At 39.3% G+C, this 26,337-nt stretch overlaps 2 protein-coding genes across 2 annotated transcripts; one reads left to right on the forward strand and one right to left on the reverse strand.

The window, feature by feature from the left end:
• Positions 1 to 3,052: 3,052 nt before the first annotated feature.
• Positions 3,053 to 8,736, reverse strand: tmem135 (transmembrane protein 135). The gene is made up of 15 exons (XM_029448768.1): positions 8,496 to 8,736; positions 7,911 to 8,038; positions 7,364 to 7,456; positions 7,105 to 7,138; positions 6,936 to 7,001; positions 6,727 to 6,773; positions 6,568 to 6,609; positions 6,297 to 6,473; positions 6,140 to 6,209; positions 5,882 to 6,049; positions 5,460 to 5,523; positions 5,255 to 5,331; positions 4,406 to 4,504; positions 4,230 to 4,297; positions 3,053 to 4,134 (listed from the first exon to the last, which is right to left on the reverse strand). The coding sequence occupies exons 1-15, from the start codon at positions 8,631 to 8,633 to the stop codon at positions 3,999 to 4,001; spliced, it is 1,407 nt and encodes a 468-aa protein (XP_029304628.1). The 5' UTR covers positions 8,634 to 8,736; the 3' UTR covers positions 3,053 to 3,998.
• Positions 8,737 to 11,135: 2,399 nt separating this feature from the next.
• hephl1b (hephaestin-like 1b) lies at positions 11,136 to 25,513 on the forward strand. The gene is made up of 21 exons (XM_029448418.1): positions 11,136 to 11,482; positions 13,686 to 13,930; positions 15,119 to 15,331; positions 16,141 to 16,359; positions 16,614 to 16,868; positions 17,485 to 17,653; positions 18,243 to 18,382; positions 18,491 to 18,622; positions 19,250 to 19,455; positions 19,882 to 20,020; positions 20,193 to 20,405; positions 20,942 to 21,161; positions 21,279 to 21,418; positions 21,502 to 21,627; positions 21,761 to 21,867; positions 22,017 to 22,254; positions 22,834 to 22,973; positions 23,247 to 23,400; positions 23,623 to 23,637; positions 24,187 to 24,201; positions 25,086 to 25,513. The coding sequence occupies exons 1-21, from the start codon at positions 11,310 to 11,312 to the stop codon at positions 25,163 to 25,165; spliced, it is 3,339 nt and encodes a 1,112-aa protein (XP_029304278.1). The 5' UTR covers positions 11,136 to 11,309; the 3' UTR covers positions 25,166 to 25,513.
• The last annotated feature ends 824 nt before the right edge of the window (positions 25,514 to 26,337 follow it).

The raw sequence follows: 26,337 nt of genomic DNA on the forward strand, positions 1-26,337 counted from the left end.
CCCCATAGTGAACATGTCCTAATTGTGCCCAAAGTGTCAATATTTTGTGTGACCACCATTGTTATCTAGCACTGCTTTAACCCTCCTGGGCATGGAATTCACCAGAGCTGCACAGGTTGCTTCTGGAATCTTCTTCCACTCCTCCACGACGACATCACGGAGCGCACGGATGTTGGACACCTTGCACTCCTCCACCTTCCTCTTGAGGATGCCCCACATGTGCTCAATTGGGTTTAGGTCTGGAGACATACTTGGCCAGTCCATCACCTTAACCTTCAGCTTCTTCAGCAAGGCCGTTGTCATCTTGGAGGTGTGTTTAGGGTCATTATCATGTTGGAAAACTGCCCTACGGCCCAGTTTCCGAAGAGAGGGGATCATGCTCTGCTGCAGGATGTCACAGTATATATTGGAATTCATGTGTCCCTCAATGAAATGCAGCTCCCCAGTGCCGGCAGCACTCATGCAGCCCCAGACCATGATGCTGCCACCACCATGCTTGACTTGACTGTAGGCAAAACACATTTGTCTTGGTACTCCTCACCAGGGTGCCGCCACACACGCCGGACACCATCTGACCCAAACAGGTTTATTTTGGTCTCATCAGACCACAGGACATGGTTCCAGTAACTCATGTTCTTGGATTCATTGTCTTCAGCAAACTGTTTGCGGGCTTTCTTATGCATCGGTTTCAGAAGGGGCTTCTGTCTGGGGCGACGGCCATACAAACCGATTTGATGCAGTGTGCGGCGTATGGTCTGGGCACTGACAGGCTGACATCCCACTTCTGCAACCTCTGCAGCAATGCTGGAAGCACTCGCACGTCTATTTTTGGAAACCAACCTCTGGATATGACGCTGAGCACGTGGACTCAACTTCTTTGGTCGACCCTGGCGAGGCCTGTTCCGAGTGGAACCTGTCCTGGAAAACCGCTGTATGATCTTAGCCACTGTGCTGCAACTCATTTTCATGGTGTTGGCAATCTTCTTATAGCCAAGGCCATCTTTGTGAAGCGCAATAATCCTTCCTTGCCATGAGGTGCCATGTTGTCCAGCATTCAGAGAGAATTGTGCCCAAAACACCAAATTTAACAGCCCTGCTTATCATTTACACCTGAATCCTTGTAACACTAACGAGTCACATGACACCAGGGCGGGAAAACAACATCATTGGGCACAATTAGGACATGTTCACTATGGGGTGTACTCACTTTTGTTGCCAGCTGTTTAGACATTAACAGCTGTGTACTGAGTAATTTTCAAAGGACAATAAATCTATACTGTTATTCAAGCAGCACACTGACTACTTTAAGTTATATCAAAGTTTCAGTAGGATAATGTTATCCCCTGAAAGGATATAACAGAATATTTGCAAAAATCTAAAGGGTGTACTCACTTTTGAGATATACTGTATCTCTTAGGTCAAAGGACTTCAATATTTGACTACTCCTCTGCTCTGCTGTCTGCACAAATGACAAAACAAAGTCAAGCACTTGGATTCAAAAATATTTTAATATACACCTTTATCATAAATCAAAAACATTTGTTGAGAGTAATATTATAATTCTGTACAACAATATTTAGTTAATATATATCACAGTATATCACAACGCCTCTGCTTTAGTCTAAACATGAACGTTGCACTGTTGGCTTCTGTTCTGGGGCTCAGGTGTGTCTAAAGCTGGGCTGGGTTGAAGAACTTAATGCAACATTTGAAGTGAACAAATTGGCAGTTCAAATAACTACCATAAATATGAGATGTGCACAAAAGATGTAACAATTATCTATTATATGTAATTATTTCACATCTGGAATGAAGTTATGATGAATGGTGTGCAATGTAGGAGTCATTTGCGTTGAGCACAGATATCTTACATGAACCACTAAAGTACCTGCTGTCTCTATTATTTGATTAACTGCAGAACCACTGGGACTATTTTTCACTTAGTAAAATATGTAATGCATACTATTCAGGGAACATGAAATAGTTCAAACTCAAAACATCTTTTTGTCAGATAGTCATCTCGTAGCAACAAACACAAAAGCAGATTGAGCCGTGTGCTTTTTATTCACAGAAACAGATTATTTGCCTCAATGCTTCAACATGGCACCAAACTGCTCAGTAAACATTGTTTCAATCAATGTGCATTTTAAGCCATAAGGTTCACCTTGGAATTGGTGAATATTTATAACATTTTTATATATTTTATGAGCTCTTATGAAACCAAAAAAATAATTTGAACTGGTTTTGATTGTATTAGTAACCATTAAATATTCAGTCATATAGATCAGTCTTTTCTTACCCAAATACTGCCAAAACATTAAAGGAAAAGTCTGGCTGTGGCAATGACCTTTGATAATTTGCTAATAGTTATTTAAATCAGACTTTATAGAATTCATAGGATTTTACTGTAATCTGCAATCATGTGCCGAGGACTGGGGGAAGTATCAGTGGGACGGCAGGGTGTTGGGAGTAATAGAAAGATGAGTTTACAGTTAAAGCAGGCCATTTGTAAGATTCAGACATAATGCACACAATATGGAATAACGATGGTGCCGTTATTCCATATTGTGTGCATTATGTCCAGATAATAAGCAGATAATCTCTTCAAGCGGTAGCTTTGTATATGCCTACAAGTTTCTTATACATTCACTTTTTCATACATTTAAAATATACCAATCTCCTTTTATAGTATAAGAAAAATGGAATTACTGACAAAGTATAAACTGTAAGTGCAGGTTTTAAAGTAATCTGGTTTAGTGCTCTGCTTGTATTGTAAACACATTTTCAGATTTTATCCAATTTTGATTTGTTGTAATTATAAAGTCTCAGTCTGATTCACTGGTACACTAATGTTTCCGTAGCTCCATTTACTCCCAAGGTAGAATTACTGGTGGGTTTTTACCACTTACTAAACAGTAATAAGTCTTGTAAATTGATGTATTACCAAAACATTTAGTTCAGGATTTAACATCTTCTATACTAAAGTAATTTCCAAATTCAACATGGTCCTTGCTGCTTCCTTTTTCTATAAAAAGTGACTCACTCCATTGCAATCAGTGTCATTTTCTTTTCTTTTTTTATTTGCATTTAAATTATTATTTGCATTTTATTGCATTTAAAAATCAACGAAAACTAAATCAATTTAAGTAACTGTAAATGGTGACATCCCACCTGTTTCAGGCCATAGATCACAATCTAAATACATCTCTTATTGTCTACTATAGAATAGAATATTTGATAAGGCTACATAATAATATATCATCAGTTGCCCCCACTGAAAAGGTACGCATTCAGAAAGGATCAGGGAGATAAAAGTTCTTTCTCCTCTTAAATCAGAGTCAAAATCAGGTATCAGTGCCCATTTCAAAAAGATTAGTTGGTGAGTTTCAAGCTGTCATGAAAGCAATCTTCCACACAACCAAACTGAGTTCAGTCAGTACAAACCTACAGGTAACTTCCAAAATGAAGAAACGTTACGATTAAAAGGATAAAAGGAATGTTGTTGCAGCAAATAGGAAATCATTTTTATTTTCTAATAAACCTATTTTTGGGTTTATTCGGGATTTGACCCTTTAAAAGGTTACATATACCATAATACTACTATCCGTACTTTGATTAACAGATTCACCCGTTCCAAATTCAAACTGACAACTTGATATAAATAAATAATTTAGATTGCTTCCTTATTATTTGTATTTATCTTGTACTGTTAAGGGTTTCATTAGGACTTAAAAATACTTCTATTAATATACGCTTCTTTTATTTTACCAGTTACCTGTTTTCACACAATCCCAGTCAGTAAATGTGCAGCACCATACTTGACACTCATGACGCCCTGCTTTGGACAGATCTCGGGCTTCTACGTCCTCCAAATCATATCCCACCTCAGCTGTTATAACACCTTTAAAAAGATCCTTAAGTTACTCAGGAATAACAGACAAACTGTCCATTTCCTGTTGAGTTAACCCTAAAATCCCCTCCCATAGCCTGGTCCCAGGTCAACCGAGTTGGATGTTGGCCCCAGGTGGAAGCACCGTGGTGTAGCGAGGGTCCAGTTTGGGCACAAAGCCTTTAAAGTCCCTGGAGGCTTGAGTCCCAAACACATCTAGCAACTGTCGGTTCATCAGAGCAAATCTAGGAGAAGAAACAGTCAGACTTTAGAAACACCAAAAGAAACAGAATTTGATTCAATTATTAAGAGATCGTTTGTTTGACAGCTGCATTCCTACCTGCCCTTAGTTAAACGCAGCAGGAACTTCCAGTATGTAGGCCTGAGGTTCTGCACTTCCATCACAGCCTGCGTAACAGTACGAGTCACACATTATATCCTTACTCAGCAAAAGATAAACATGTGTGAAGCATATTTATGTGAGAAGGTGTGTGTGTTGGTGTCTGTACCACTTACAGCTTGGAAACAGATTGCAGTGGAGATGGCATATAAGACCGTGTCTGCATGAGGAAAGTAAGGGAACCGTCCGGACTCAATGCCCTTGAAGTACAAGGTCTAAAGACATAATAAAGACGTGTCGTTACTGATAAACTGGCCAATACAAATACATTACAGATAAGCAGACATGTATGGTAACATGCAAGACTTCTCTAGAAATATGCTGACTTATGAACTACTACCATGTCCACAACCTTTTTACAAGGCTCTGGGGCAGGGTTTTCAAAGTCTGAAACTGTGGTCCTCCCATAAGACAAAGCTTGGAAAAAGGTACTACTCAAGGTGGTACTACTCAAGGTGCTCCTCATCTCTCCCCCCCCCCCAGTCCTGCTCAGTCCCGCTCTGAGCTGCTGTCAGCAGAACTTCCGCTCAAAGAAAACAACAATGCAGCTCCAATTACCGACCAAATGCACCTATAAATTGTACTTCACCATCTTTTTTCTGAATCTGTGCAAACAGCTCCTGTAATTCGGCAAACACATAATCCACCAAAGAGCACATGTTAAAATATTATTTAATATAATTCTATCCAGTTATTCACCCCTCTTCTCACCAGACAGCACCATGTTTCTCGTAAACATCAAAGGAGAGACACTTACTGTGGTGTCTTCCTGATTAAAGCAGATTTTCCCTCATCAATTTCTCACAGGATTTTATCTGAATGTATTCTCATTTAACATGTGAATGCACGTTTATTTATTATTTGAGGGGTGAATTAAAAAATGTTATGATATTTAATAGATATTTTCTATCTATCCTTGAGAGTTCCTGTTATTATTATCACGTGTTTCTGAGCTTTTCCTTTACCTCCACCAGCTTAGAGAAGAGATACATGGATATTGACGTGCTTTTGTAGAAGAACATCGAGGTGCCAGCCAGGAAGCCTTGAAAGAAAGGGAGAAGAAAAAGAAAAAAAAAGACAAATTGTAAACAGATTATATCAGGTGTGACAATCCGGAGGAGGATTGCTCTACAATGATTTTGTTTGACAGTTGATACAATCCTGTCTCACCAGCTATCAGTGCATGGAGTTCATCATCAATGTTACGCAGCCAGCGCAGCAAGCAGCTTGTACCCTGAGTGAAAGATAAACAAAAAATACACAGTGTTTCCCACAGAATTAGATTCTACCTGTGGTGGTAGCTGACTGGGGAGGGGGGCTTTGGGGTATTGTGCAGCAAGGAGGGGCTGTTCACATGACCACACAAGAGATATTAAAATAGGAAAAGATTGGAAATGTTAGCAAACATAATACTACATTTGTGAGGACAGATCAGAGACAGAAGTCAGATTACAAATCAAATGTGCCTTAAAGAAAAAGCGGGAACCTAAAAGCAAGCATGGAAACAAGGAAGAAAAAAGAAAATAGTACCGCATGAAAGAAATGAAACGACAGAGATGTCATAGAAAAAAAAACAGCAAGTGTGAAAATACCTTGTAGATACTGACGAAAGATCCTAGAAAGGCCCCTAGCTGGAAGTTCTCCTTGTTGTACAAGAGGGAGGGCAGCCGTGAGGGTTTAGTAAAAATGTGCCTGAACGCTGAAGGCACTTTAAGACAACACTGAATCAGGTAGCCAACACTGAACATCCTGACAAATCCCTGGATAATGAGAGAAAAGAGAGACATAGAATAGAGTAGCATATAGAATCTGTGTGTTATAAATCAATCATCGATACAAACAGGTCTTACTTTCACACAGTAGGAAATGCAGTTGTCTTGATAATGTTTACAACATCTGTGTCTTGGACCCTTTTTGCATCTAGATAAAAAATAAATAAAGTAACAAGTTAATACTTTGCGCTCTGAATAAATCTGTGTGTCAGTGTAAAATATGCGTTTCTCTCACATTGATTCTAGCAGTTCCCTGGTGTAGGCTACCAGAGTTTTCCTCCTGGAGCCGGGCCCTTCTGCCGACACCTGTGAATCCTCGGTCTCTATAGCAGCTGTCCTCTCAAGGGGCCTTGTGCAGACTTGTTCTGCCATGACAGAGTGAGTAGGAATCTCTTCTTTCCCGATGATGAACCTGTCAGAGGATTAGCACACCACCTCTGTAAGCTTTCCCAAAACACCAACAGTCAATCTAAATCAAAGCATCAGTGGGAACAGAGACAACTTACTTTAATGCAGAGAACGCAAAACCTTTGAGACCATCTTTACTCCTGTAGCACAAAGCACAAAATGTAACTCAAACTCTAAACGTTATCTCTCCTTTTCAATATTTGTTATTCATAACAGCCAAATGACCAATGTTTCACATTTTACTGTAAGAATCTGACCTGAAGAAGAACATGTAGAGTGAAGCAGTTATGCAGAACAAGAGCACCTAATGAAAAGCAGAGAGAGAGAGGGCATCAGGACAACGGGTGAAACATAAGCATCGGGCCATGGGAATGTTTTATTTATTTCCTACCCTGATTCTTTAGTCCTCCAGCCACATTATTTAGCTCCTTTCACTGTCACTAACCAAACCTCCCTGTTGTCTTACCTCGCCGTGTCTGATGGGTTTGACGAGTCCTCGTGTCACCGCCATACGAAACAAAGTCTCAGTGGCCTGATAAAAAGATTACACTGTCACATATACATTGTGTTGGCAAAGGCCGATATATCTATTTACATATAATGAGTAATGTTTAAATGTATATAGTAGCTCTTACAAGATTTGTCATGTATATCGTCAGCAGCCCTCTCCTGGCAGGGGGTAGAAATGGAGAGACGTATAGATTCTCAGTAAACACAGAATCAATACTCACAAGGCCACGTCTGATACTTGAGATGCATTCAACAACTTTATTTATGTCCCAAAAGTGTACGTGCTATTTTTGCGCAAATGAGTTTGAGTTCAGAACATGAAAGACTTTCGAAGAGTCGGAGACCCAAGAGAAATATAGTGAAATAAATAAACAGGAATCTCACCTGCTCTTACGCTCCAGCAGGATGGCAATATAGGAGGCAGGCAGAGCGGCGCCAAACCCGGCAGACCAGGAGTAGAACCCTCCCAACAGTTTCCTAAAGTTAGAAATATACTGGGTTACATCACTGTCATTAATTGTTTCGACGGCAAAGTGGACTCACGCACAGTCAGCACCTATCTTCTTTAAAGAGGCAATGTTTTGGTCAAATTCTCTCTTTTTTGTTTTTATAAATCAATGGGGACATCTTATCTAAATGGCATGTTTAACATATTTGTATGGCGTTGGTAAGTCTATTTAGTAATGTTATAATATGAACAGAACTTTGAGCTCGAGGTACCCTGAGGGATCAATAAACGCTTATCTTATCTCATCTCGACAAGAAAACACCACAGGGAACATTTGGTAAAAACAACCGGCCCCGAGATAATAATAAATAAACCAACAAACAACATGCATCAAATTAGCTTCTGATGACCTTGCATCTTACTTTCAACTGAGTTGTGTGATTGGCAATGTGAATCTGTGTGACATTTGTTGGCCCTACTAACCTGAGAATGCAGAAGAAAACAATGTAGAGACCTCCATTGGCAGTGAGGAAAGAGCTAGACCACAGGATCTCTGGGAGAAGCTTTTTCAAATAGTAATCCTTCTTCCTTCTCCTTAGAACTGCTGCTATCTGCAATACATAGAGTTGAGTGGCAGTCACTGTTGTTGGTGTTCACATTTGGTTGCCAAATCGTTGCATGAGAGTTGTGCAATTGCATTCGCTTTCGCTTTGGGGCTAATAATGGTTTGTACATAACAAATGATTAAAGTGCACCAAAGACTGGTCAAACAAATTCAAACTGGAACTCAGAAGGTATTTTTAGTTAACGTTACTGTTAATGTATTACTCATAAGGGTCTCATGAATCTTTGCATATAAAGGGCAAGGTAGCGCGTGCAATGTTTTTGCTTCTTTCACCCAGTTTGTGCACGTGCAAGAACTTGAATTGACACCCCAAGTACAAACGAGCAACGTGCCAGCTAATCTTTACGATGTTTTCTCAGAACTACAGTAGTTAGCAATACTTGGTTAGCTAGCTAACTTTAGCTTCAGAGTCAAAACATTGCAGGTCAAACAGCAAAACTTACCAGGTAAAGAGGTGCGTATATTTTGAAGGAGACCTCCAGAGCACCTCTGGCTACATCCACAGCAGACAGCACACACGACGAGTTCCAGGTATGACCAATCTCGTAGCAGCTGTGTGGTATTTTACTGAGAGCGGCCATGTCTGTACACTGACAACCAACAGCAGGGAGGCGGCGACGCGCTGTAGTGCGCGTTCACTTTGAGGGGAGCGCGGTCAAGCAAAAGAGCTGTGCACGTGCACGGCGCTGACAGGACTGGCCCATGGTTTATTGAAGATTAGTGAATTGTTGTTCGTATCCAGCGCGTTACAATAAAACCCTCGAGAAAACTTTTGGTGTTTTATTTAAACCAACACTGATTTAAATATTAATTTACTTTATCACCTCGTAATCAACATCATAGATGTCAAAACAAATAGGGTCAACTGACACAGCTCGGTGTATCCATTATTCAAATGATCAGTAATCATTACTTAAATTCTTTAAATTTAATTCATAAACAGTTGATTGGAAACTAGATTCAGCCTTCAAAATGCTTTTGCTCTTCCAATATCAGTTCTCTAACATTGAGTTCTTAAAATGTAAGATTAAGAGACATGGAGAGGCCCATTATTTATTCAAACCAGAATTAGCTACATTAGTATAAAAGAGATTGGTAGCTGTGTTACAATCTATAAAACGTTTGTTCTTTGCTTCAATGCTACATACATCAGAGGTTCAATTCCCCACCTGCTTGCCATGGATAGAACTTCAGCTAAATACTTAAATCTTCCTAAATCTTTAACTAAAGGGCTAAATCTGGAATCAGATTAGGCTTAATCTGACCCAAGATGTTAACCGTTTCTGTAAAATGTGTGAATGTACACACTGCCATGATTTGGCCCGTGTTTGGTGTTTGGTGGTAGCAAAGATACTCCACAATAAATTCTTCCTATTTTGTATCTTTCGTATCTTTTTGACTGTAACATAAAGTAACGGCACAAACATTACAGAGCCACAAACAAACTTGAGCATTGCATCGGGATCTGACAGATTCAGTTGAGCTGCAAATCATTACTTTAATGAAAATTAAATAATATAGAAATCAGCCAGCAGGCATCAAATTGAATTTCCAGAGGTTTCAATTTAAAGCGCTGGACTGGAGCCTGACTGAGAATACATTAATGCACAGATGATCTTCTGGAACAATGTGTTCTTTCTATGTGCGTGGATTTCAGTGGGCACCATATTGGTACAAGACAAAAGAAAAAACACTCAACTCCTGAGCCGAACTTGACCCTGTTGACCTACAATCAAGGAAAACAATGATAACAATAGCATTACAGGGCGTGTACTATTTTCAGACTTGCTGCTTTAAGGACCTACTTTGTTCTGTAAAACCACTACCCAGTGCACTTGTTTTTCATGTCACTGTGCTTGGGGTGCAGATTGTACTCAGAGATTTGTGGGGATTATCACAAAAAGGAAGCTCAAGGATCAAACTCACTTAAACAAATGAGGGGAACAAGCCCCGAGTGACCAGAATGTGGTTATGCTGTTTGTGTGTTATCATTGTGTCCTGCATACACTTTGAAAATGCAGCGCCATCAGTTCACCCACCTGGGTCTCAACAGTTGCACTGCTCAGACTTGGTCAGCAGGTGTCAGGATCACCCCTTTGATGAAGTATGACAAAAAGGTTGCTGCTGGGTTAAGGGGAGTGAACATTATCAGGATGAGCTGTTTCTTAAAATGTGGTTGCATCATATTACTGCAACTAAAAAAAATTCCCTGAACATTATCATAGTGTGATGACAACTTGCTATGTGAAAGCACCTCACACAGTTTTTAATTTGGCTCAAGTAGTAGGATTATTTTAGTCATCACTAGTTTGTGATGTCTTTGTGAACTGTAACTAATTACTGTATTCATGAATAATAAACCGTTTTCTAATGCTGTATAGATGCGTTATATGTAATAAGAACAACTGTGTTTACTTGGCAGCTGCTCTATCTAAAATCTATTTATTAACATAACTTGTTGTCTATGAGTGTGAAACCAACAAGTATTTATTCATTTAATGATCAACATGTTTTAACTGCATTGTTACCAAATATAGAAGATAAACACAAAATGTTCTGTTACTCTTTTTTTTCTTTAAAAAAAAGTTAGTTACATCCGGATTAGCCATATGAGTGACAGATCCAGCTACACAATGTTAAAATGACCGGATAACAGCTACCCAGGATCCCAGATATTAAAAGCGGATTTACTAACAGAAAAGAAATGCATATCAAATAAAAGCAAACAGGAAAAACATGTTTATAACCACCTCAGGAAAAACAAAACGCATGCTAAATCAAATCAAGGAATTTTATGACTTGCAAGTTTACATTTGCCAGTAAATTAAAACAGCTAATACAATAATATTCAAGCAGTAATGCCTCTTTGCGGCTCTTAACTCTGTCCCCTCTGGAAACTTGACAGTCAATTCAGAAAAACCATAGTGCTTGAGTCTGCAATTTAGCATAAGTGGATCAATTACCTTAATTTCCCAGTAGGTCATTTCAACAACATTTTATAATAATGAACGGGAACACACTGAGTGGTTGTTATCGCTGTACTCTGATACGACAGGAGGCGGTAACACCGTGGTCCCTCTCTGGCTCAATAGGCTAACTGTTTTTCGTTTTCAGTTTCATAATTACTGCAACCCCAGCCCACACTCTTAATACGCTCCTGCATGGAAGAGTCAACGGAGATTTCCACTTGTTCCTCTTGGTAAACTAACACCGGCTCAACACACAGGACCTGCATCTAACGGAGCGACCGGCTGAACATGGCACTGACGCTGGAGCTGTTTGCGAGTTGTTTGTTGTTCCTTCTCACCGCGGGTGCGGAAGGGAAGCGTGGCAGAGAGAGAGTTTACTATGTGGGGATCATTGAGGACTCTTGGGATTACGCACCGAGTGGAAAAAACCTGCTTAACGGACAAGACGTCGAAAATGATGAGTGAGTTGTGATACAGTTATTTAGAAGTTAAGTCGCCTACATAGTGTGAAACAGGGGCGTAGCTAGGTTTTCAAGTTTGGATGGGCTTAGCCCAGAGGTGAGGTGGGGCTGTGCGCACCTGCATGGTAGTACAATTGCCATTAACCCTCTATGGTACGGTACGATACCCATTTTTGGCCTTTTACATTCACGCAATACATCCCCAGGTATAACGCAATACTTTGAATAAGAGGCAGGACCATAAGGAACCAATTGCAGTGTTTACATTTTTCACTTGAATCTCTGGGGGCCATCCTGAAGACCTTTTTTTGCAGACTGTCCCACAAGGATCAGCTCAGCCATTTCTCTCCACAAAAATGGTCTGAAAACGTAATTTCCCTTTTTCAGTCTGAAAAAAATGTATTCACAATAATATATGAGTAAAGCCTAATCTGTAATAGTTTAATGCGGAAGCCCACCTAAAATAGGCCTAGCTACGCCACTGGTGTGAAGGCAGTTAAATTAATGTCATAAACTAATTATAATAAATGCTGTTGAAAAAAACTTAAAATCCCCAATCTGAATACAGAGATTGCTAAAAGGTTTTAGGTCAAAAGTGTTACAGTATGTAATCTCGTCAGGATGTGACAATGTCTAGACATCTGAGGGTTGTATTGTACTCTATGCTTATTGCTGGCAGTCTGGTGGATGCACAGGAACCATGACAGTATTGAGTGACTAACAGTGAATAGAGAGATTGCAGCTTCCTTTGCTAAGTGTTACACTGACAAAAATAACATAGACAGCTGCCTCTCATATGAATGATAATTGAGTAATTGGCATCGCACCACTCCCTCTGAGGATCTTCCCAACAGTCAGTAACCAAGCCAAATACTATATAATATATACTAATATAAGGGTTGCAGAATCTTTTGTTGTACTACTGTTAAGGTATTTTAGCATACATTGAAAAATCTTATTTATCTTTACCAAATATCATATTGTCCATTTGCTCTTCCTATTTGACTGATTCTTGAATCCATAGACAAATAACTTCTACTAATAATACTTCATCCATTTGGTGGCTCTCAAATGTAAGCCTTTGTAAAAAACAAAAAAATGAATATCAGCCAATGGAAAACCAAGATGTGGTGTGTTTTACTACAACCATGATACATTTGCATGGCATTTCAATAACAAAGGTATACCGATTGCAACACAGAGATGATTATCTTGAATCTCATCCATACTAAAATAAGTATTCATCCATAATCATCTAAAATAGGCATGTGTAGCACCCACATTAGCACTAAATTCCTCTGAATAGGTACTCAATGAAACCCCCTTTGTCTAAAGGTTGTCAGTACGACCCATTTGTGAATCAATTAAACTTAATGCATTTCAACCCCCCCCTGTTGCTTTGGTTATAGGCGGGATATACAGAATCCTATCTGTGTATGCCACAGCTCCAGTAACACATTATTAGCCCACAGAAACGTGTAATCACAATAATGACAAGTCTAATTGTTAGTGAGCTGCAACCAGATGCAATTGGTTCTGTGGAATTGCATCTGCAGTTAAAGGATTTGTCGCCTAGTTCATGTACGTTTTATAATGAAATGTAATCTGCTGTTGACAATGATGTTAAATAATCTCCCAGATAAATCAGAGCCTTTTGTGAAACCTTACAGAGTGCACTACAATGGAGCCACACCATATTTGCTGCTTTTTGTACTAGTAATACTGCTTTATTTTTTGTATTTTTTGTACATATAGTTGTATAATTGGCTGGAGTCATACAATCTGTGGCAATCATTAGGCAGCTGCACAGTTGTCATGGTGTGTTCATCCCACTTGTATTTATAGACTAGATCAGTGGTTCTCAACCTGGGGGTCGCAAGATGATTGTGGAGAATCTTTTTTAATAACATGTAAAAAAAAAACACATTTGAACTGGGGAATGCATTTTACATTACAATCCATTTATGACTGATCAATGCGTTTGCATGGGGGGAGGGGTCGAAAAGGTTGAGAACCACATCACAAGTATTTTTATTTTATTGGGGGTTTTTCCCCACTTATATTTCTTACACATATTCATGCTTCTTTTTTGCAAAAATATGTATGTACCATGGAAAAGAGATAAAACTGCATGTCACTGTGCAATCCAGTATTGTATAATACTGTATGTTTACCCACTTCTCTGTTTCCTCTTCTATCTCAGGCATGCATCTGTGTTCCTGGAAAGAGGACCCCACAGTATTGGCAGTGTTTATAAGAAAGCCATGTTCCGACAGTATACAGATGCCAAGTACAATGTCCTGTCCCCCCGACCCGCCTGGTTGGGCTTCCTGGGGCCCATACTGCGAGCTGAGGTTGATGAAGTTATTGTGGTCCACCTGAAGAACTTTGCAACCAGGAGCTACTCTATGCATCCTCATGGAGTTTTCTATGAGAAGAATACAGAGGGTATAGTGCTAAATAAAACATATGTAGTATGTGCATGTAGAGAGAGACACACATACAGTATTCACTCACAGAAAGATCAATAGTGATATCGCTCAGACAGAAAAGAACACCTGTTCATACAACCATACATAGTTGCTGTGAAAAGTGGACTTCAAGTTAATTAATTAATATTCCTCCAAAGCTAAAAGCAGTTTGTGCACAAATGTGTTAGAAAAACAACAAATCAGGTCTCAGGAATGGTAGCAATGGGGATACAGACATCTAAAGTGTAAGTCTGACGGTTCACTCAACAAGCGACACTGTTGTGCTCAAATAGATTAAAAATTATTCTGTCAGATTATATAATCTTTTCTATCTGATGTTTTACACAAAATCTGTGCCTTTGTGTAATGCTAGTCTTAAAGTGAAGTAAACTGAGTGACTATTATGAAAGATATGTCTCCAAAGTATTCTGAACTTTTCAACTCTGTTATGCAACAAGCCCACAGTCTCCACTCATCTGGGGAGGTGCACCCTCTGGAATTTCCCGAAATTCCAATACAGGAAGTGAAAGTGAAACTAAAAGTTTGTTTCTGACTCTTGAAACAGATTATGCCTGATGTCCTGCTTTATTCTAGAAGGGATTTACATCAATCTGTCTATAAACCACATACAACATTTATGTGACCAACTAGATTTTATACGCCACAAATTGGAAAGGAAAGGAGAGAGATGTGGCGATAGAGGAGGAGGAGGAAGAGGAAGAAGGGAGTGATGTCAACCGTTCAAGACATAAAACTAAAATCAGCCAATTCTGTGTCAAACCATGTCGTGTGTTCGAGTGCAGATTGGTACAGAGGTCAATGTACCTGTGACATCTATCATTAAGACTGAGGTCATGTATGTGTGTTATAGATCACTTACACACGTGGAGGCTGAAAGCTTAACAGAGATAAGACCCATAGAGGAAATGCATATGACTTTTGGAAACCTCCATTGAAGAATGTGTTTATTTAACATATTGGCCATTAATGAATCATTGATTTTATGCATACTGTCTTCACATTGTCCTACTGCACTCAGTTTCGGGTTAAGGCAAAGAATTGTGTATGTCAGGGTCAAAGTGATATGATAAGGCTCAAATGCTCACTAAACCTCAGAGGAAACACAATGATCTCAGCGTAAAAACATTTGGTATTTGTCTACCAGGGGCGCTCTATCCAGATGGGACATCACCCAAGCTCAAGGAGGACGACTCTGTTCCTCCGGGAGGCAGCTACACCTACCGCTGGGAGGTCAGACCAGACTTTGCGCCAACAGATGACGATGCCAACTGCCTGACCTGGGTCTACCACTCTCACGTTGATGCCCCCATGGACATCGCCTCAGGACTTATCGGGGCTCTGCTCACCTGCAAGAAAGGTATGAAGATACAGTATGTGACAACATGCTATTTAACCTTACTGAATTTACGTCAGAAGAAATGTTTCTCATAATGTGTGTGTCTTTATGCATTATTTGTATGCCAAATCCAATTTGTTTGTACGTCCCTTAATCATAGATTAATTGTTTATTTTAGTTACAGATACATAGGAATAAAATCTGAAATGTGACAGGACAGGTCCAGAAACCACAGGATTACACAATGGACCTCCCCCTCTACTTCTAGAAAAGAAAAGAAAACTAAGATAACATCATTTAGGAAAATACTATAAAAAAATAAATGACAAAATGAGCAGAAAAAAATAACCAATCAGTAAACAACAATCCAATGAAAACAAAGAAAGACAGGGAAAAAGAAGAAGAAAAACAATATAGGCCTACACATCAAGAAATAATTCATCATGAACTATATGTGATGACAATTGTCTTTAATGTCTACATATAACAAGCTCTTGATAATGTGTACTTTTGCAGTCCATATGTGTTCTCCACAATATCTGAGGGAGTCACAACAACGGCTTTTTCACACACATGCTTATGAAGTCAATTACACCAGCACTCCCTAACCTTAAGTCCTTATTGACTACAATGAAAAACTGTCAACCAAAGAAAGCTTCATAAGAAAAGTTACTCCACTTCCCGGCCTATCATGCATCCAATGGATGCATGAGATGGTGGGAAAACAACGACTAAATGTTTCTTTATATCTGAAAGGCTACATAAATATGTTACAACTCAACCCCCATCCTGCATGTTTCTCTATGTCTCATCTTTGTCTGTGAGCGCAGGAATTTTAAAGGAGACGAACGCTCCCGTTCAGGGTCAGACAAAGCCAGAGTCTGTTGTAGAGTCAGCCCGACATGATGTGGATCAGGATGTCTTCCTGATGTTTAATGTGGTGGACGAAAACCTGAGTTGGTACCTGAAGGACAACATTCAGAAATGCTCCGATCCAGCTGGAGTCAACCAAGAAGACCCCGACTTTGAAGAGTCAAACCTGATGCACGGTAAGAGGGATCTTTAATACTAAAACGACTGCACACACATAAAGTTGGTTAAAAACTAAAATATTATTTTATTATTTTATCCTCCCCTGAATGCTGCTGCATCTACATTCTTTAATGTACTATGTTATGTGAGTTACTTATCACCTCTGATGACTAATTCATTAAACAAAGTGTATAAAAGAAGGTTTAAAGGTTAAATGTGTTCTCTTTGTCCTGCCCGCTAATCCCCCTCTGTGTTTCTCTCTGTGTGACAGCTATTAATGGGTACATGTTTGGTAACCTGCCCGGAATCAAGTTATGCCAGCACCGTGCAGTGGCCTGGCATTTGTTTGGCATGGGTAACGAGGTGGACATTCATTCTGCCTTTTTCCATGGGAATACACTGCTGGACCGTGGCCACCGCACCGACGTCCTCAGTCTGTTCCCAGCCACGTTTGCTACAGCTGAGATGGTCCCAAAAGCCACAGGAAAGTGGTTGCTGACATGCCAGGTTAATGACCATCTGCAGGGTAGGTCACCTGACCTTTAACTTCTGTGTGACCTTTGACCTCTCTGATCTCAGAATGACCATAGCTGGTTGTGTAGAGTTGCTGACAGAGGGGGATGCATTTTTGTGAGGAGCACCGCTGTTCTTTTATCAAAGCATGATGTTATGTGTCTTCCCACGGCAGACCTTGTGTTTCTACTCTGAACACGCCAGGACTTGTACTTTAAGACTGTCTGAAGTCCATTGAACTTAGGACTGAATGAGCCATACTTACTCAACATATTATAAATAATGCTTACACTTGTGAACTACCTTTACTTCGTATCATACTTTCAGTTATAGCCTAATTGTATATTCTCTTTAAAGAAACATCCACAAATAAATGTACTTTATATATAGAAATCTTTTGGCAGTTTTACAGGTTCTGTGCTCTCTCAGTGCTAAAGGAAAGGATAAGAAAATTGAAAGTGTTAACTGAACCCTGGAATATTTATTATTTTATTATTTGTCAGGTTGATTTTCAGCCATTAAGATTTACGAAGACTCTTAAGGTCCAGTTTCACCACAAGCTTTTACTTTTTTACGTGTGAATTATGGTCTGTGTAATGTTTGTGTGTGTCTCTATTTATCTTTTCCAGCTGGGATGCAGGCCTTTTATGAAGTGAAGTCATGTGGCAGTGAAAGCGGCCCGACAGTGCTGGGCGGTGTTGTGAGGAATTACTACCTGGCAGCAAAGAAAGTCCAGTGGAGCTATGGTCCCTCAGGAAGGGATCTGATTAATGATGTATCCCTCATTGAGGCCGACAGGTGAGCATGCACCTTATCAAATTAGGAGTGACATCCTGCTGCATCAAACCTAATCAATGGTAACAGCGTTATGTAGCATAATGTAATTAAAAACTCTACTGCTGTTTGTTCCAAACACATAGTGAGCTGGACCCACATGGTTTCATGACAGCTTTCTGCAGAATAATCCCTGTGTTTTATAGCCAGGATAATATGTATTAGATGGGAATTGTTTGCATATACTAGTACAGAACCACAGTAGTTTTCGAGAGGGAAGTACGAGAGCTAACTGACTCTGTAGATAATCCCTATTTCATTATCAAGAGAACTATTCCTTTATGTCTTGCAAAGCCTCTGAAGAAAGTTGGCTTTCTGTGTGTATGGCCTCTGAAAAGGGCTGTTGTGGGGCAGTTTTGTGGTGTCTAGAGTAAACGGTGTGGATAGTATTGCAGTGACTCAGTTGTTATTGTGTCTCTGTTATTGTTCCCTGACCTGACACCGTGAAACCCAGCTTTGTGCTCCTTTTACTTTTTGCTGCTTCATCTATTGCAGCACATATCACTCCTTCTCTGCCCCTCTCACATTGTGCTTCGTATCCTTCCTCTCACAGTGCATCAGAGATGTTTTTTGGCCATGATGGTGGAAGAATCGGAGGTGACTACTTGAAAGTGATATACGAAGAGTACACGGACAATACCTTCACCACCACAAAGCCACCAACACCTGCTTCTCAACACTTGGGAATCTTAGGTAAGGCCAGAAATCTCCCTCTTTGTTTCTTATTTACTGGTACACTGGTGTCTTGCCTTACACCTACTCTCTTAACACTTGTCACAAAGTTCTTCCGTATTTTTTCAGGTCCAGTCCTGAGGGCAGAGGAAGGAGACACTCTCAAAGTGACATTCATGAATAAAGCTGATAGAAACTACAGCATCCAGCCTCATGGCCTGCACTATGATAAACACTTCCAGGGAAGCAGCTATGAAGATGGTGAGGAAGCAGCCAGTTGCACTGCCACAGATACTACCTACACAACCAACATTTGCATACATGTTGCTTCCAGACTGGAGAAAATATCCCTGTCTGAGAATCTGGTGTTGGATGGACTAATGAATTAATTTCATTAAAAAAAAAGAGCCTAAACTAAAATGCTAATTAGCCGCTGAGAAACATTTATTATTAGAATTATTATTTATTATGTATGAATTCATGCTGAAAAGGTTTAAAATGGAACGGATGAACATATCTGCACACCTTCAAAAATATGACCTAATAATTACATAAACTAAAAAGTGAAAGTCAGGGCGTCCCGGTAGCTCAACCGGTAGCACGGGCGTCCCATATACAAAGGCTTAGTCCTTGCCCACAGCCGACCTGTGGCGTTTGCTGTTCCCTCTCTCTCTCCCCCTTTCACAATCTGCACGTCTCTATCATAAAGGCATGAAAAGCTCAAAAATATAACTTTAAAAAAAAGCATTGACTGCATTGCAATAGAATGTGTTTGCATCTCAGAATTACCTAAAATACCTCAAATAAAAACAGGCTCAAATTATAGGCATAGAGTTTGACTGCAAAAGCCTATTGCGAACAAACAGTTCTTTGTGTGAAATACTCCAGGTGCTGACAAGCCAGGCTCTCACGTCTCTCCAGGGGAGAACTTCACCTACACCTGGCAGGTGCTGGAAGGTCCATCTCCATCTGATTCTCCCTGTATCCCCTACCTGTACTACTCTGCCACTGATCCCGTCAAGGACACCAGCTCTGGATTAGTGGGACCTCTGCTCGTGTGCAAGAAGGGAGCGCTGAGGGAGAACGGAACGCAGGTGCTGCTTCATTATCCATTCACACACTTTCTCTCACAGAGAAATGCAGGAACATTCTCACATCTAAGAAGATTTAACCAGTTAATATTAGTTTTTTCCCTTGTTAAATGTTTTATTAAATGATTGTCATTGACACATTTTTTTCTGGTCGATTAAGCAATGAAACATCTCAGCACTACAGGGTTTAGAGGATTAAATGATCTTTGTTGGGAAATTGGATCCTTTCAGATAGATAGATAAGATGGGAACAATTCACACCGCTGAAGATAATAAAGCAAGATAACTGCCTATTTGATAGGCAGTCATTGATATCTGCATTTAAAACAATGTGATCATTTCATTTGTTTTTATGCTGTTAAGTGTTAACTGCATCTGTGTGCAAGCCCTACATGTCCTTACTGTCACTGTGTGTGCTTTGTTTTACAGAAGGGTCTGGATAAGGAGTTCTTCCTACTGTTCTCTGTCATGGATGAAAACATGAGCTGGTATCTGGAGGAGAATATCGAGAAGTTTAGCAACACAGCACGTGAAGACGAGGACTTCGAGGAGAGCAATTTGATGCATGGTAATTAATGTGTAGTTCAACCTCACTGCATGTATTTAATTAAAATAGTATTTGACTGATTCTAACTCACATACTATTAGTACTGTATTTTGAGTGCCATTTCTGGTATCTCTTTAGAATTGTCTTACTGTCTCTGCATTTTCTTTTGTTTAAATCGTCTCTTTCATTTTAGCTGTAAACGGACGCATGTATGGGAACCTTCAGGGACTGGAGATGTGTGCCGGGGACAAAGTTGGGTGGTACACCTTTGGTCTTGGTACAGAGGTCGACATCCATGGTGTTTATTTCGAGGGGAACACTTTCAATAAGCAGAGCACAACGCGTGACACTGTCAGCCTGTTCCCTCACACCACTGCTACCGCCACCATGCAGCCAAACACTCCCGGTTAGTCATATAACACACACACACACACTCACAAACACACACTGTGCTGCCACGCCAAAATTCCATCCCTTTCTTTAAACACATTGTCAGCGTTCATCTGTATTTCAGCTTTTGTTTGACAGACAGATTTGTTCTTTACAAACATGCTTTTCCTGTGACATGTACACTACATCCAACACTTGACAACAGGAAACATCAATAACTAGAATACAAAGAGGAAATGTCAAAAGCTATCTGCAGTATTTATATTATGTACAGTGTCCTGAGATATGTTTGAGGGCTTCAGCACAGCCAAGTTAAGGAACATTCCACAACTTGGACTACTTAATGTAATCCTGTTTGTGTTTTTTTATTAGATGTACATGGGTATAGAGTTTTGAGGCAGAATAACAAATCAAGTTTCACTAAATCACTGACATCATATTTTAGAGGCAGTTGTGTTCAAGATAAAACTACAAATTCTGCACCGAGGGTAAAGCCACAAACATATACGCTCGTGTGTCCAAATCCGTAACCTCTTTTCATCCCCCTGTCAGGCGTGTATGAGGTGAGCTGCAGAGTAACAGACCACTTCTCAGCCGGCATGAGGCAGCAGTACAGAGTGAACCTCTGCCCGCGACACAAATTAAAGCACACACACAAAGAAGGGCCAACCAAGATTGTGCAGTATTTTATTAGTGCTGAAGAAATAGAGTGGGACTTCTCACCAAAGAGAGACTGGGAACTGGAGAAACACCACGCCACATCAGAGGACAGGTGTGTGAGCAAGATAATTGTAGGATGATGTATTTCACTGTTGGAGCCGGAGCCTGTGATTAGTGGCGTAACTTATTACTGTTTGTAAATGGAAGCAAATTGCTATATGTCTCCCAGTCCAGGCAGTATATTTGTGGTGAAAGGGAAAGGCAGGATCGGCTCACGCTACAAGAAGGTGGTGTATAGAGAATACACCGATGACACCTTCAGAGTTCAGAAGAAACGACAGCCCAACCAACAACACTTGGGAATTATGGGTAAGCTTAGCTGCTCTTTATGCCGTTTCTTTCTCTCTCCAAGAAAAGACAGAAGAAGACAACAGTTGTATCTTCCCCTGTAGGTCCAATAATCAAAGCAGAGGTAGGAGAGCAGATTGTGATCACGTTCAAGAACAAAGCCAGCCGGCGCTACTCGATTAGCGCACATGGAGTGAGGGCCAGCGGCGCACACATTCCTGTCGAACCTGGTGAGAATCAAATTTGAATAAAGAATATATACTGCTGCTTTCTCACATAAAGGATTGAGCTACAGAATATACTGGCCTCTTCTCAAAGGCAGTTGGATTGATACTTATTTGTTTTATCTTGCGTTGCCTCCAGGCCACATAATGGAGCTGACGTGGGATGTTCCTATAAGCTCCGGTCCAGGGGTCTCAGATCCTACCTGCATCTCTTACGCCTACTACTCCAATGTTGACTTCATTAAGGTACATATTGCCTGTATACAGTAACAGTCACAAGGAAGCACATTGTTCACTGTGTTGCTGTAAGAAGGATGTGTTTTTAATATACATGTTTAGGTGGAAGCTGAAATGTAGATGTTTATGACAGAACGGATTCATTTGTTTATGTTCAGGATCTGTTCAGTGGTCTTCTGGGGCCTCTAGTGATATGCAGGCCCGGGACTCTGCAGCGCGGCCAGGGGCCCGACAGACAGAGGGGTGACGTGGAGAAGGAGTTTGCTCTGCTCTTTATGGTGCATGATGAAAACCAGTCCTGGTACTTTGACGATAACATCAAAACATACCTCGGCGTCGACCCAGATACCTTTGACAAATCAGACACAGACTTTGAAGAGAGTAACATGATGCACGGTAAGAGATGGAGAGGGAGGCACAGAGAGTAAAACTGTCGTTCTTCATGAAAGAATTTAAGTTGAGATTTATTGATCTTTGTGAGAAAACTTTGGTTATCGCAGCAGGAGAAGCATTAGGGATTGAACTTAAAGAAACTAACTTTAAACATGTGGGCAAAATACAGTGTAGAACCAATAAAACCAATTATATTTTAATACTTTTAAATGTCCACATGGAGAAATGTAGCTCACAGCCGCATAAAATATAAAACACACAAAGACTCACAAAGATAAGATATGAAACATAACGAAATACATAAAACATATCATTAAAAATATGAAAAACAAATGCTTCAACTCCCCATCTCAATATGCAAACCAAATATGAATACAGCAGAACATTCTCTTCATCAGAGCACAGAAATTGATGTGATTATTTGAGTTCAACTAAATGAAATCCAATATTTGAAGAGGAAGTCTAAATGATGGTTGTTCTTTCACAAGTGTCTGTATGTCTTTCTAATTCTACAACATAAGATATTGTTTAAGAGAAAGTGTTGATGGTCTCTCTCTCTGCGTGTGACTGTGTCTACTGAAGGGATCAATGGTAGGCTGTACGGTAACCTCCATGGACTGGTGATGACCAGGGGACAGAAAGTTGACTGGTATCTTCTGGGCATGGGAAACGAAGTGGACATGCACACTGTTCACTTCCACGCTGAGACTTTTACCTACAAGGTAACCCTCACAACTTATAAGCTTAGAATTATTCATGATTCAAACAGTACCAGACAGATTATTTATGCACAAATAATACAGATCTTACAAATCCACACATTCTCACATATTCACACAGTGTACTGGTCTGTTTGAATTAAATCAGATAATGAAATTCTGATATCGAGTGTTGCCGCTTGGCTTCTCAGCTCAGTTTCTTTACTCGGTGCTTATTTCCGTTTTTCTGTTCCCCTCTGTGGTATTGTACCTGCGGTGTGTTTGTGTGTATGTCAGACGGACCGTGTGCACCGTGCAGACGTCTTCGATCTCTTCCCCGGGACTTTCCAGACTGTGGAGATGGTTGCCGGGAACCCTGGGACTTGGTTGCTACACTGTCACGTGACTGACCACATACATGCTGGCATGGAGACAACTTTCACCATCAAAGGTGTGTATAAGCATGCATCGTGTGTGTGTGTGTGTGTGTGTGTGTGTGTGTGTGTGTGTGTGTGTGTGTGTGTGTGTGTGTGTGTGTGTGTGTGTGTGTGTGTGTGTGTGTGTGTGAATGATGGGTCAGTGTCACATGTGCATTTACATCATTTCAGTTTGTACATGGATGTGAAGAGGATTTGTCTGACATCTCACTTTTTTCTTATCTTTTTAATTCCAGAAACCTCCTCACGTGGTAAGATCTGTCTTCTTCTTTTTACCAACACCTCACAGTGCACAGCCCGGGTCAAGTACTACAGTATTTAAGTAATGTATTGATATTTGAAATGTGTGTCACTTTTCAGCACGTTAACATTACATAATAGGAAATCTAGATTCAAAACCAATTCAATTAAGCATAAATATATATATATATATATGTCTATATATAAATAGATTATATGTAAATATATATATATATATGTATATATATGTATACACACACATATATATATATATATATATTTATGTGTATATATATATATATATATATATATGTGTGTGTATATGATGTATGTATATATGTATGTATATATATAATATAGATATATATATATATATATATATATATATATATATATATATATATATATACTATATATATGTTTAATATATGATGTGTATATATATATATATATATATATATATACATATACATATATATATGTTTAATATATGAAGTATATGTCTGTATATATTTTTTTTCTTCTGACATCTCACTTTTTTCTTATCTTTTTAATTCCAGAAATCTCCTCACGTGGTAAGATCTGTCTTCTTCTTTTTTTTTACCAACACCTCACAGTGCACAGCCCGGGTCATAAAGTACTACATTATTTAAGTAATATGTATGTGTGTGTGTATGTATGTGTATATGTGTATATATATATATATATATATATATATATATATATATATATATATATATATATTAATTAATTAGCAGACACTAAAACTTGCTGACATTGTGTAGTTCCTCACACCTACATTAGTTTTGGTCAATGTTGCATTAATATTGCATCACAGTTTAAACGCATATTGACTTTGTATTTGTAGTGACAAAAGTGTGCACTGCATTACCCTTACAACATTCTTACAACTGTCAAATGTAATTCAACATGATTGTAGACTGTGATGGATGACTAGTAACACTATGTAGGTTTTTACATCACGTGTTGGCCTTTTTTTGTCTCTGCTGTGATGTAATGGATGATTTGTTAAGTGTTATCTATATGTGCTTAGTTCATGTTGGGTGTAGGGAAAGAATGATCCTTTTGGTCAGGCATTCCTTTCGAGCTCTGTCACTGTTGCTGTGAAGCAGATACATTCTTGACAATATAAACGTTGATGAGCATGAATTTCCATGAGAAATGTATTGTATTAGTGCTACCTGTTTTAAAGCCATAATTACACAAACACATATACATTTGCTCAAACATTTATTAAAAAACAGTATTGGTGAGAACCAGAGATGTTCCTGTAACACAAAATAATCCTGTTACACTGAATGCATTACTGAAAAGATGATATTTAAATATTTAGCAAAGACACATAGGTTAGGTTTTGGTTTTAACAGATTTTGTAGTAAAACTCTGCAACAAGATTTAATTCCCTCTCTTCCTATTTTTGACTTCCTCTGTGTTGCAGCGCCAGGAACTGAAGGCTCCACAGAAATGCTGCTGCTCTCGCTGGCACTTGGTCTCATGGCTGTAGGTGGACTGCACTAATGAAGGGACTCCAACACTGTACCACGTGTGTAACCAAAACTGTGCTCATTAATGCACCTAAACAAAAAGATCCAGGGACAAAATCACTGTTGCATGTGTCTTTAAGGTCATGTATATAAATATCTAGCGATGAGCAGACCAGTAAAAATGTATCAATGTCTGTACAATCATGTATAAAGTTTAGGATTTCTTTTTTAAGGACATAAGGAAGCATTTTATATTTGTGGATTGTTTCTATGTTGCTGTTTTCCGACATGTTGCACTGTGTTTGTTTTTAGTTTTGCAAAGCATTGCTGTACCAAAAAATTAATTCCAGTTATGAATGCGCAATAAAGACCTTGTGTGATATTCATGTATCAGTGTCATTTTTCTTTTGTGTGCTAGCATCATCTACAACCACAAGGTGGCAGTAAATCAATTTTAAACAGCTAGTCGACTGGAGAACAGCTCAATCATAATTTATTTTCCTATTGTGTGCGGCACTCAGCAAAATCTGTAGCTCTGTTTAAATCTGTTTGTAGCTTTTATGACCCTTTATTTCAACTGTGCCCATGGAGACCCACACTTGCATACAGCATTTAAAAGTTGAGTATTTTAAAGATGTACTGTGGTAGTTAAATCACATCTGTGTCAACTTAATCCTTTCTTGAATTTTGCTTAGGTGCAGGAATTAAACACTGCACTAGTAATTAATTATATTTGAGGCGTGTGTGTGTGTTTTGTAATGATTTTGTCAATAGTTGCCAAATCAGGTTAGACTCATCCATTTGTGGCAACTGTGATATCAATTGATGAGTTAATGGCTGATACTCAAACAGTGTGATTAGGTAGTCAAGGATTGATAGATAAGATGCCCTGTTAACATGAATAGTTTCACAGGATGCCAGATTAAAAGAGAATTTGAATTACAAACTTGAAAATAGTATAAAAATGGGACACAATTGAAGAATGAAAAACAGATAGGACAATCAGCAGGCCTATGTCATGCCAGTGCAGCATTAAGGGTTCAATCTGAGCACAATGTTGAGAAACGACTGCAGCACATAATAATGTTGTGTCAAATGTCGATTCATTGATAAGTAGTCTGGTTTACAAAATGTCAGAAAATGTGAAAAATGTCAATCACTGTTTCCCTAAGACCAATATGATGTCTTCAAATGTCTTGTTTTGCC

This window comes from Cottoperca gobio, chromosome 14, assembly GCF_900634415.1.
Source record: "Cottoperca gobio chromosome 14, fCotGob3.1, whole genome shotgun sequence".
Classification (NCBI taxonomy): Eukaryota; Metazoa; Chordata; class Actinopteri; order Perciformes; family Bovichtidae; genus Cottoperca; species Cottoperca gobio.

Coding starts and splice junctions, on each gene's coding strand:
- tmem135 (XM_029448768.1), bottom strand. CDS start 8,633: ATGGCCGCTCTCAGTAAAATACCACACAGCTGCTACGAGATTGGTCAT. Junction 6,474..6,567: donor TTTGCGTTCTCTGCATTAAA/GTAAGTTGTCTC, acceptor ATCCTCTGACAG/GTTCATCATCGGGAAAGAAG. Junction 6,050..6,139: donor GCATTTCCTACTGTGTGAAA/GTAAGACCTGTT, acceptor CTCATTATCCAG/GGATTTGTCAGGATGTTCAG.
- hephl1b (XM_029448418.1), top strand. CDS start 11,310: ATGGCACTGACGCTGGAGCTGTTTGCGAGTTGTTTGTTGTTCCTTCTC. Junction 19,456..19,881: donor TGAGGGAGAACGGAACGCAG/GTGCTGCTTCAT, acceptor TTTGTTTTACAG/AAGGGTCTGGATAAGGAGTT. Junction 20,021..20,192: donor GGAGAGCAATTTGATGCATG/GTAATTAATGTG, acceptor CTTTCATTTTAG/CTGTAAACGGACGCATGTAT.